The sequence below is a fragment of the Oryctolagus cuniculus genome, chromosome 13 (assembly GCF_964237555.1).
Source record: "Oryctolagus cuniculus chromosome 13, mOryCun1.1, whole genome shotgun sequence".
Taxonomy (NCBI): Eukaryota; Metazoa; Chordata; class Mammalia; order Lagomorpha; family Leporidae; genus Oryctolagus; species Oryctolagus cuniculus.
In genome coordinates, this window is record NC_091444.1 from 97,557,958 (window position 1) to 97,570,306 (window position 12,349).

A 12,349-nucleotide genomic window follows, 5' to 3' on the forward strand; every position below is an offset into this window, starting at 1 on the left:
CCCCAACCGGGACTAGAACCCGGGGTGCCGGCGCTGCAGACGGAGGATTAGCCTATTGAGGTGTGGCGCTGGCCACTGCAGGTACTTTCAAATCATGAGGAGCCTGTGGCATCCTCTCTCCTAGAGAACAGAAGCTGTTTAAGTGTGCGAGGAACCTTTGTAAGGGTGTGCAGAAAGAAACTACAGCAGCAGTAATGGAAGGAAGGGGAAAGCCATATTCTGTCCCGCAAGGTCCCAGCGGTCCCCCTTGGCTGAGGGGATCCTGTGTGCCTGATGCCTGGGGCAAGGTTGGCCTGGGATATGTGACATCTCCGAGGGCACTGTGGTTGGCGGGTGGGCAGCACAGTCGAAGGAGTACAGAATGGCATCGTCACCTGGGGCTGAGATTTCTCACAAGCTGGGAAGCCAGCTGTCCTGGACCTTACACTCCAGCCGTCCCCTCCCCAGGATTCAAGTGGTTGGGCCTTACTCGCTGGCCGTGGTGTTTTTTTGTTTTGTTTTTAATTTATTTGACAGACAGAGTTAGACAGTGAGAGAGAGAGACAGAGAGAAAGGTCTTCCTCCCGTTGGTTCACCCCCCAAATGGCTGCTATGGCCGGAGCTACCCCAATCCGAAGCCAGGAGCCAGGTGCTTCCTCCTGGTCTCCCATGCGGGTGCAGGAGCCCAAGCATCTGGGCCATCCTCCACTGCCCTCCCGGGCCACAGCAGAGAGCTGGACTGGAAGAGGAGGAAGCACCTGGCTCCTGGCTTGGGATTGGCGTAGCTCCGGCCAGAGTAGCCATTTGGGGGTGAACCAACGGGAGGAAGACCTTTCTCTCTCTCTCTCTCTCGCTCGCTATCTAACTCTATCTGTCAAATAAATAAAAATAAAAAATCTGTGCTAAAGCAATCACATATCAGAATTATAGGGAAGTGCCAAATAATTTCAGCAAAGCAGAGAGATCCTCCCCAAGAGACAGAATCTCTCAGGTCTAAAAACACTGTGGCTTTTGTTAAACAGTGGTTTTTTTTTTTAATTGACAAATCATAATTATATATAATTAAGCAGAGAGTGTGAATCTTTCATATGTGTGTACCATCTAGAATGATGGAACCCAGCTGATTAGCATATCCATCATCTGGGTTAACTGTCATTTTTTTTTTTTTTGGTGAGACATTTGAAATGTACCCTTAGTTATTTTGAAATGTATTTGAGTTTGTGGAAAAATGGTGTTAAAAGCTATTTTGTCATAAAAACATCTTGAAATCCATGCATAAAGGAGTCTTCAGTACATTTTTTGGGAAATGCATGGGTTTCAAAAGTTTGTGCACCAAAATAAACTTCTGGTTCCATTGTCCACGGACTTTTTGATGCACCCTCACATAATCCATGTTTATTGAATGCAGTCACCCTGCAGTGCAGTAGACCTCAGCAGTGGTCCTCCTGTTTATCTGAAATTCATACCCTTCAACCAACAACCCTGCACTCCTTCCAACCCCACCCACTCCCTCAGCCTCAGTAGCAACCACTTTACTTCCAAACCTAAGACATCAGCTTTCTTAGATTCCACGAAGTAAGAGCACACGATCTTTGTCACTCTGTGCCTGACTTAGGTTGCTTAGTGTGAGGTCGTCCAGGTCCATCCATCCTGTGACAAATGACAGGATTTCCTTTTTAAGGCCGAACAGTACTTCATTGTGTATATGCATTGTGTTTTCTGTATCCATCCCATTGATGGACACTGCAGTTGACTCTGTATCTTTGCTGTTACAAATACTGCTGCCTCGAACGTGGGAGTATGGCTATTTCTTTCCCATGCCAACTCTAATTTCTTGGCATATATACCCAGCACTTGGATTGCCGGGTCAGGTGGTGATTCTGGTTTTGTGGGGAGCTTCTCCACCGTTTTCCACAATGGCTACACTAATTTTTACAATACCACCAACAGTATACGAGGAGTCCCTTTTTCCACGTCCTTGTCAACACTTCCATCTTTCTGATAAAAACCATTCGAAAATGTGTGACGTGGTATGTCATTGTGGTTTTAATTTGCATTTCCATAATAATTAATGATGCTGAGTAGTTGTGTTTTTCCTTAATACTTGTTGGCCATTTTTTATGTCTTCCCTTGAGAAATGAGACTTTAGAATACAGTAGTTTACTGATCTTAGATAACTTATTTTTTGCTGGAAGGGTCTGTCGACAGACGGAATTCAGAGTGGGATAAGGTGAGCATGTAAGTGTGGGTGAGGACGTAAGATCACCCCTGATGTTTCTGCTGTCTCCACCTTCCACAGCCTCTAGAATTGTGTTCAGTTAAAGGCCCTAATGAGAACCGAAGTTTCTGAATCCTAAATGTTGCTTAATGAACCTAACGATGTGATTTAGTTCCCACGTACATTTATTTATTCTCAAATTCTTGAGGAGAGAGGAACAAGTTTTTTTTAATATAAGGAATTTTTTATCTTTTAAAAGTATGTGTGTGAAAGGCAGAGAAACAGAGAGAACTCCCATCTGCTGATACTGTGAACCCTTACTTGTCTGCATCTGCATCAGGCCAAAACCAGGAAGCCAGAAACACGGTGTACTTAACAGGAATTGAATCGCTCCAGCCACCACCTGCTGCATCCCTGGAGTTAGGAGCCAGAGCTGGGATTCAAACCCAGGCGCGATAGTGTGGGTTACAGGAATCTCTACCACTAGGCTAAATGCCTGCTCAATCACTTAAAGGATTTATAGTAGGAGAAATTGGTGTTGCTTGGATTATTGGGTTGGGCAGGGGGATGAGAGAGAGAGAGCTAATCATGCATGTGTTGAACAGGACTTAGGTGGTCCCTGTGGATCCAGAAAACACCTGTCACCATTTCTTAAGGTGACTAAACCTGTCCTTAACACCCACACCTATCAGAAGAGTGCATTTGTCACCCTGAAAGGTAGGCTGGGCCAGAGTTTTCCTCGCAGGTCCCAAGACTGTGGCACAAGGGAGTCAGGATGGAAAGTGAGGTAGGTACAGAGAACCAGCCAGGCTGTCAGGGTAGGGGGTTGGAGGGTATGTGTTCTGAGGATAACAAGATAGAGCTGGTCATCCAGTGGAGTTAGAGACCCCCAAGCCTGAGCTTTCTGCTAAACTCAGACAGCAGGTCAGCCACAGGAAGTCAGCAGTACCTGAGCGGTTCTGTCTGCAGGAAAAAAACCATGGATTGCTTCTCTAGGACTCTAACAGGTTGTTCATTTGTTTTCAAGTATCCTACTAAAGTGAAATTTGTTGCATATTTATGATGTTACATGAATAGTTACATGATTCTTCCTCCAGAGCCAGTTTGGTAGACAAAATTGGTAGAGAGCTAGAGACCATGGGAACCAGAAGGGGAGGGGGAGTTGAGGACCTCGTTACTTGTTACTTGAGGAGGTGTTAAGAAGGAAATGAGGGGACTGCTCCAGGGAGGATATCCTTTCAGCTAATGGAAGTATCTGTACATAAACTGCCATAAGGGATGCATCTTCCCATGTACGTAAGTGTGGAAATGCGCACGTTTCTGTGCCTACTCATGTGTGAATGTCGGTGTACACGTGTGTGCTTATGTATGCACGTATATCTCATGTGCGTGTGTCACGTGTGTATGCATGTACACATGCTTGTGTGCACATGTGTGAGTGATGATAGCTGGTCGATGAGGCCAAATGACTTGAACATTGAAAATTGTTGACACTCGTCCATGGGCACGTGGGATTTCTTTCTCCTTTTCTCTTTGAAGTTTTCCATTATAAGTACATGTTTAAATGGCAAAATAGGTTAATTAACCATTATATCTTGGCATTGCTAAGGAAAAGTTCCTGTGTCACTTTCCTTGGTTACATGACCATAATCATCTTTTAAACGCATCTGTCCACGGTGTATTTTGCATTGATTCTGCAAAGTAGTGCATTTATGATCCATTTCTCCATTACATCTTTCCATTATTGTCTTATACCATCTATTGTGAGAGTTCACAGCCTATTGATTTGGCAACACCACAAATCCAAATTGAGCTCATGGGAGGTGATTATGTTAGGATTGTTCAGGAGAGAACCCTTTTGTGAATGACTGGTAGTTTTGACTGAAAGACCTGGGGGAGGAGTTAGGTGAATGGTGATCGAGTGTCATATCCATTCTGGATATGTGATAACCCAAGAAGTTACTGCTAGAGAGACTTTATACAAGAAGTTTTCCGCAAAGTAGCATAATCAGACCTGAATGAGGGTACATCAGAAAATTGTAGAAAAAATGCAATTAAAGTGTACATTGATTCTGGTGTGGAAAATTTGGACGTCCACGTGTCATGTTTCATGGTAAACTTGTTACAGACTCTTTTGTATACGCTGGATAAAGAACATCAGTGAGAGAAAGGTTTCTGCTGGGATTTGCAGTAGCTTTCTGAAGCGCCAAGAATGAATCACTAATGAGACTTTAGTAGTTGAATTGATCATTGGTGGTCCTTGGTGTACGATACCTCAAAGGAGACAGGGGTGGCACAAGCATGCCCCCAGCCACTTTTTGCTGAGAAGGAACCTGCATGCTGGAAATAGAAGTGACCCTTCATGGGAAAGCATATGGAAAATGATGTTGAGGTCAGAGTTTGTGTCCCAGGAGAGTTTATTTTATTCATGTTCTCTTGAGATGTAGCAACTGTTTCCCTGACATAGCCTCTAGCACAGCCATACAGAGGCAGATATTGCCTTTCCAAGGACGAGACTGAGACCCGGGGGACTATGGGAGACCGTTGCCACTAGCATGGGCATAGCTCTTCGCGTCGAGGCAAGCGTGCTCAGGGTGCTGTCCACATGTCCCCGAGGGTGTGTGAGTGCGTGTGTAGATAATGTCTCCTGGTGGGGCCCATACCGACACAGGTTTTCAGCGTCAGAGGAGGCAAGAGCTACTCCAAGAGCACTGATGAAAGTAGACACAGGACCCACCCTGAAGAGCTGGCGACTGAGCCCCCAGGAGGGACAAAAGAGGAGGCGCAGGTGTGAGGGCCACACTCACACCAACTGCAGCCTCGTCTCCGTAGTCCCTCTTCTTCCTGCGTGGCTTCTATCCTATTGTTCTCTGGATTGAATCATGTGCAGATATCAAGACAGGGTTCAGGGGGAGCTGAGGCTCCAGCTGGCCAGCAGCCCCCTGTTCAGTGTTAGGCCCTCTTGTCAGTGTCTCTGTGGAGACCTGTACACCGCTGTGAGTAACTGACCCCAGCCGCTCCTCATTGTGTAGACAGGTGCGGTGTGTGCCTCCTGTCTCAACCCAGTGCTTCCCCGCTCAGCAAAGAGCTGGCCTCCTGCTGCTAAGCTGCCGGCCTCCCTCACCTCTGCAGAGTAGCTACATTTGCTAACAGCATGTTCAGGTTCACAGTGCAATACCTGATGATGGCTCAACTTGAAAACGCATTGTTGGAGAGTAGAATGCCACATGGAAGTCCCCAGAAAGAGTTCAGTCCCCATCTCCCAAGCCTCAGACCTCTTGTCCCCTTGCAGCGTTGCACTGAGTATGTAGGTTTGTTCGTTGGACTTAAATGCCTAAAAACTGTTATAATTTTTGGAGTTTTAACACTGCTTAATTTAGCCAAGGGCAAGCACTGCACTTCCTATGGTTTTCCTTTAACAAGCCATGGACTGGCAGACCAGCTGGGCCTTCTGGTCTACCCACAGCTCCCGAGATGTGCATGGGTTCACACTCTGGGTTCCTGCAGGGCCATCTGGGAAATAAAGAGATGACTCATTCACTACAACATAGTATTTTTTATTTTTAAGTTCTAGGAATTCTAGCTACTTTAAGGCTTTCATTTTATTTTCTGAATCAAACTATTGCAAAGCAGCCCTGCTGGTGTGACTGGTGGGAGGAAAGGAAGTGCTATGAGCTAGCTTGGCAGCTCGTCTGTCATCTTGTGGCGGGGCCCTGGGTGTACTGGGTGATAAAGCTCGCATTGGCTGTCCAGTTCCCGTGGCCGCTTCAGCCCAGGAGAGCCCCAGCTGCAGTATCTACTCAGAGGCGACATTCCAGAATCCATGGTGGCAGCTTGGACGCTTCCTGTCCTTCGCGTCTTCAGAGCTGCTGTCCTCCAGGGGTGGCCCATTTTCTTATGTGTCAGGTACTTCGTTGAGTGAACACACTGAGAGTAATGAAGAGGTAGTAGGGACTTCATCAACCCCTGCTTCTTTGGTCTTTGAGCGCGTTAAGTCTGTGCACTTGGTATTAGTGTATCAGGTACAAAGTGTTTTCCTGGACATTTTCTGTTCATCACAGAAAAATAAGTATGCCTTATAGTTTGCTGAATTGGAGGGAAATTTAATAACCTCCTTGTAATGAGACCTACTGCGTGCCAGCCACCTGCTTGTAAGCCCTATACACACGTTCTTCTAACTTACCCCTTGCTACCCGCCTATGAGATGGCTGTTCCTTTTTACCCCCATTTTGCAGGTCAGGAAACTGAGGCCAAGCAGGCTAACTAATGGTAACACAGCTAGCAAGCAGCCCTGAATTGCTAGTTGTTCAAGAAGAGAGAAGGGGCTTGGGGAGGTTAGTTCTTGTCCCCAATACCTAAGGCTAGGCAGTGTCTCTGCCAGCGACTGAGCAGTCTCTTGAGTTCTTAACTCTTCTCTCTTCTTTTTCACCCTCTCTCAGGATGCAGGAAGCCAGCAGATAGGTTTCTTGCTTGGAAGCTGTGGAGTTACTGTAGCCTTGACTAGCGATGCTTGTCATAAAGGACTACCAAAAAGCCCAACAGGAGAGATCCCACAGTTTAAAGGTACGACAAAGAGTGAGCCTTGAGAGCTGGCTTCCTTCTCCTGAGGCCTTTCTGTTGGAAGACTGGCTCTTTCTTCACTTCTGGGGGGGCCGTGCATCAGGTCCAAGAAGCAGGTCTTTTCACTTGTTAATGTCTCCGCTGATGCACCCCAGGCTCGCAGCCTGTGGGGTGAATTGAGTGCTCCTTTGTTGGTATTGCTTTGGACTTGATGGAATACAGAAGCATCAGAAATTCGGTCCAGGCTGAAGTGTGGTTTGCAAGCGAGCCACTAGAGAGAAAGTTCCTACAGACCTGTTTTCTGGGTAATCCTTACTTAACGGGAATTTGTCATTTATTTCCAAGGTTGGCCAAAGCTACTGTGGTTTGTCACAGAGTCAAAACATCTCTCTAAACCTCCTCGAGACTGGTTCCCACACATTAAAGATGCAAATAACGACACTGCTTATATTGAGGTGAGTCAGACATGGTCTCCTGCCAGACCCGGGTGTGTATCTGGGGGATTCACGTGCATTTCTGGGAGTTCCTTCCTAACTAGCTAGCTCGAAAGGCCGGACGTGGCCCAGGGTTTTGCCCCTCAGAACCACTTTTATGTGCGTTTTCTGTCTCCTCTCAGTATAAGACATGCAAGGACGGAAGCGTGCTAGGTGTGACTGTCACGAGGATCGCACTGCTGACACACTGCCAGGCGCTCACACAGGCGTGTGGCTACACGGAAGGTGAGACCAGCCCCCTCCACTGAAACCGGGACTCTGGGGGACCTTGGTTCTGCGTGATGCCACCTAATGGAGAGACCAGGCTGTGCTATTCCTACTAGGAGAATCTTGTTACGTTCCAGCCCAGCTCGGTTTCATGGTCGTGAATTAGTGCATTATCCCCAGCTGCCATAATAAAGGCCCAGGGCCTGGGAGGCTGAAACAAGGGCCGTTTACCTCCGTGGCGCTCTGGAAGCTCTGGGTATCTTGGATGAGGGCTCCTGCAGGCTGGGGTCATGCATGATGAGCTGCCCTTCCTGGCTTGCATGCGGTCACCTTCTTTATCCCACACAGCCTTTTCCCAGTGTGTGCTCAGGGAGACTGGGGGTTCTCACGTCCTTGTTCTAAGGATGCAAACCCTCACTGAACATTAATTGCCGCCTTAAGGGTCCTGTCTCCGAATACAGTCACCTTGCAGGGGTTAGAGCTTCGCTGTATGGATTCAGGTTGAGGGCACGTGCTCTGGGTCACAGTGGTTAATGCCAAGGCTGGTCATCCCCAGCTGCACGTGAGTATGACTTAGGAAGCTTTTTTAAAAAGAAAAAAAAAAAAATGCCCCTGCTTTATCCTGTCCCTGCCAGCACTGAATTGGACACAGAAAATGTTAAAGCAAATTCCCTTTAAGACTCCTGGCTTCTTGTCCATGTGGGGACCTGAGGGAGCCATTAGTGGCATATGCCATTCTACTTTAGGATAAAACACTCTTCCATTTTTCCAGTTTCTGTCCTTTCCGCTCCCTTGTCTTTGGCTCCCTTTTTAAGGAAGATGCATCTGCCTCATGGAATATTCTGATAAATGTTTAGTCCGTGGGCATTTTCACACTTGGGGACACATCACCTCTGATCCTCAGTACCCTGTTTGTCACAACCTCCTGACCTGTGTTCCTTGCCCTAACGAAGTCCCAGGGCTGATGTTTGCCTGAGCATGCTTATCTTGAAAGTCCATCTGTATTCTTTGAAAGAGGAGCAAGGGACATGATCTTAAGCCTGGGGTTGAACATCATCAGAAGGAACATGTGCAAACACAGCGTGTGGCACTAACAAATGCCCAGGGCAGTGAGCAGCAGCAGGGTTGGTGCCCATGTATGTAGGTGTGACTTCAAAATAACTTCAGTAAGGCTGGCAGCCAGCTCTATAGATTGGCTTCCAGGTTCCATTGTAATAACTTTTTAATCGTATATTTTTAATGTGCTCTGTCGTGCACACAAATGCCCTTGCCCCCTTATCATTCGGACACCACCCTTCAAGACCTCTAATGGAGCAGCAGAGGCCCCTGTTGACCAAGAACTGTCTTCCTGCTGCAAATGCTAGACACGCCTCCTTTTCCTGGGAAACACACCAAGGGGGAGTGAAAGTTTTAAAAAATAATAATAATAAAGAAAACAGCAGGGAAAGGGAAAGAAATCTAAAAGGAAAAGGAATAAGACATTTGTTAAGTGATGGTATGTAGATCTGTCTCTGTTACTTTATGTGTCAGAATATTCTAGAAACACTCACCAAAGCCTGGCCAGCACCTCTATATAGACCTGACTGGAAGCTGCAGAACTTCTACAAAGAGAGAGTGAAATGATGATTTACCGAGCTCCACTGTGTCCCAGTGAAGTGATGTCGGATTTTCCTTACACTGTGATTTGTGCTACTCTGCTATGACTAAAAATCTGTTGACTTTTTTTTTTTTTTTTTTTTTGGTATAGCTGAAACCATTGTGAATGTATTGGATTTCAAGAAGGACGTGGGGCTGTGGCATGGCATCCTAACAGTAAGTGAGGCTCTTTCCTCCCCTTGCCTTGCTGGTTCTGTGCGTACGTGAATGAGTTTAATATCAGAGTTCCACTATGACGTCTATAAGTATCAGCTCGGATTCTCCTTCTCTGTATACCTGCCTCCTTGTTTACCGCTGGTGTGTGGGTCTGTTCGTTGATTTCAGAGCGTCATGAACATGATGCACGTCATCAGTATCCCGTACTCGCTAATGAAAGTGAACCCCCTGTCCTGGATCCAGAAAGTCTGCCAGTATAAAGGTTGGTCTCCACCATGACTCCTGGTGACAAATGAAACATTACCCGCCACCCCCCATTAATTGGGATTTCAGTTTCAGACAGTCTTACAGCGGCATATGTTAACTTACTTCTGCTTCTCTTTTTAGCCAAAGTGGCTTGTGTGAAATCCAGGGATATGCATTGGGCATTAGTAGCACACAGAGATCAAAGAGATATCAACCTCTCCTCTCTCCGAATGTTAATTGTGGCAGATGGAGCAAATCCGTGTAAGTGAAGGGTCTGTTGCCAACTTGAGACAGGCAGACTGTGGAGGTCCATTCTTTGTGCTCTGAGTTTTCCTTCTCTAATCTTTATCTCAGCTAATGAGTTGGCTCAAAATAACATTACTCACCCTAGCTTACTGGAATGGCGTGATGGTTCAGAACAAAGCTTTTACAGGTGCACAGCCCTGGGTTGGGGGATATCCTGATTTTACAGAGGATCGTACATTTTTAATCCTTCTTTCCTCGTCTGTAAAATGGTGCCTGAGATGGAAAGTTTTATGGGATGAAATGAAGTAATAGCTCGGTATGATCAAGAAATATCAGCTATTTTGTGATCTATGTATAGTTTTGTTGATCAGCAAGTTAATGTGTCATTATCAAATCATGTGATAAAAAGAGAATAAATTAGCCCTTTCACAGAATATTATTTATGTTCCTTGAGAAATGTTTTAGTCAGCTCAGAATAACAACTCAGCTCGCTTGTTCTTTTGACAAGAGTATATAAAGCCAGAGGCAAAGTAAATGAATGAAAGTGAATGAGATGATGTTTCTGATGACATTTGTAAGCCTGCAGTGTATGTATTTGTAATTTCAACCAGCAGTTACTTTCCTGGTGTCTGATAAGCCAAAGCAGGCCTCTAAGAAGATAGCTTGGTTTTATGAATGGCTCTTTCATTTATAAAATAATCCCATTATTCAGGAGCTAATGAACAACTGTTTATGACTCATAACTCCACAGAAAAACAACTTGCCTAAAGCAAGGTAGATTAGTGTTTGAAAATAGTTTGGCTTCCAAGTAGTAGTTTGATCTCATCATTCAGCCATAACAGAGGGATGTTTTCTTCATTTAGTGATGTTTATATTTCTTTAACTTGGAACTTGCAAACTGCAAATACTGGGACAGGTCTCAGAAAAGCCATTAAAGTAATTTCATCAATCAACGGAAGACTCTTAAATGTAGAATTTGCATTTTTTAGATTATGGAGTTCTGTGAGTTTGTCATCTTTCGCTGTAACATAAATAATAAATTGTGTTAAATGACATATATTTCCATGCTGCTGAACTCCATTCGTGTCTAAATCCTAACTTCAGAACTGTTTTATGAAATCAGTCACGGTGTTGCAGCTGTCTGATTATTGTCCCTCTTTCACTCTAGGGTCTATTTCTTCTTGCGATGCATTTCTCAACGTCTTCCAAAGCAAAGGCCTTCGGCAGGAGGTCATCTGTCCTTGTGCCAGCTCGCCAGAGGCCCTGACTGTGGCCATCCGGAGGTACGGGGTTGCATCCGTTAAAATAGATGGCCTAGAGAGCGTTCCTGTTAATCAGCCAACAGAGAGCTGGAAATCCTAACTGTTAGGCTTAGTGTGAGAGTGAAAACATGACTTAACCTTTCAAAGTTGAGCCTGTTTCTCTCTTACGTGCAAGAGTGGGTTCTTTTGAATAGTCTGGATTCATTGGTTAGAGAAATACTTCTCATGCTAGAAAGTTTCACTGTGATTCCTAAATGGGACTTTGTCTAATGGTACAAGGAGCAGTAATTTCTCATCTTGGTAGGTTACTCAAATTTTCGTTTACTTTTATTTTTTCTTATTATTTAATTTTCATGTTTAATTTTTATTTTTTGTTCATAGAGCAAATGTTGGATGATGGGAGGTTTTTATAATCAGCTGTGTGACCTTTGATACGTAATTTTTGTTGTGATCCTCAATTTCTGCCCTCTGAAATGCTGTGCTTTTAAAACACTGGTCTCTTAGCTTTTGAGCAGCTAGATGGTGCGAGAAACAGCTCTCAGGTCTGTGATAACCAGATGTCCTACAGTCTGGCATCGGGTTTCCTGGGGTGGCTTTTGCTGGGGTCAGCGTTACTCCAAACATACCTGATCCATAGTTCTTGGGAAGGACGTAGTTGTGGGGGTGTGCGAAGCATTCTGCCGGAATGAAAAGATGAGCAGCGTTCAGCACAGTCAGTAGTCACAAAAATAGGTACTAGAAAGGCCTTTCTGATCATCGTCAGCCGGAACTGGCAGTCCTGTTCCCTTCAGCTCTCGGGTAGCAACTCTAACGCACGAAACAAAGGTGTGCATCATCTGGTTATTTGAGACTTATAACACAACTTGTTTTCCATGTCACTGACTTCAGCATCTAATCACATTTTGTGTAGCACAGATGTATTCCATTGTAAGGAGGCATGACGTGGAAAAGCCTTGTACAGAGTTCTGCTCTGTGTTCCTGAAGGATGGCGCTTTCCGAAACTATTCACCAGAAGGATTTCCCTAAATAAGAAAACTGATCTTTTGGATGTTTGTTAATGGAATATTAATTAGATTGCCTGACTAGCAGGCTGAGAAATTGAGAGACTTTAAAGTATCAGAAACCACTTTTAATTTGGACTAAGCCAGAAATTAAAAGCATCACATCGTTTAAATTGATTTTAAGTTGATGATGAAAAATGGTACCATTAGCCCAGCATCTAATCTTCATTTTTCAAAAGGACCATACTGTTACCCTAATAAAAGGAGGCTGTCTGTGAATGATCTTCTGACATCCATGTTTGGCCTTGGAGTTTTATCAGCCCT

General features: G+C 45.1%; 1 protein-coding gene across 4 annotated transcripts in view; it reads left to right on the forward strand.

The window, feature by feature from the left end:
- Positions 1–12,349, forward strand: part of DIP2C (disco interacting protein 2 homolog C) — a 486,706-nt gene that overhangs the window by 354,453 nt on the left and 119,904 nt on the right. For all 4 annotated transcript variants that reach the window (XM_008249365.4, XM_008249367.4, XM_008249368.4 and 1 more), the window contains 7 exons: positions 6,637–6,760; positions 7,103–7,212; positions 7,374–7,476; positions 9,206–9,270; positions 9,439–9,532; positions 9,658–9,777; positions 10,931–11,045. In XM_008249365.4, the coding sequence (XP_008247587.1) occupies positions 6,637–6,760; positions 7,103–7,212; positions 7,374–7,476; positions 9,206–9,270; positions 9,439–9,532; positions 9,658–9,777; positions 10,931–11,045 (731 nt within the window). The remainder of the gene's footprint in view (positions 1–6,636; positions 6,761–7,102; positions 7,213–7,373; positions 7,477–9,205; positions 9,271–9,438; positions 9,533–9,657; positions 9,778–10,930; positions 11,046–12,349) is intronic.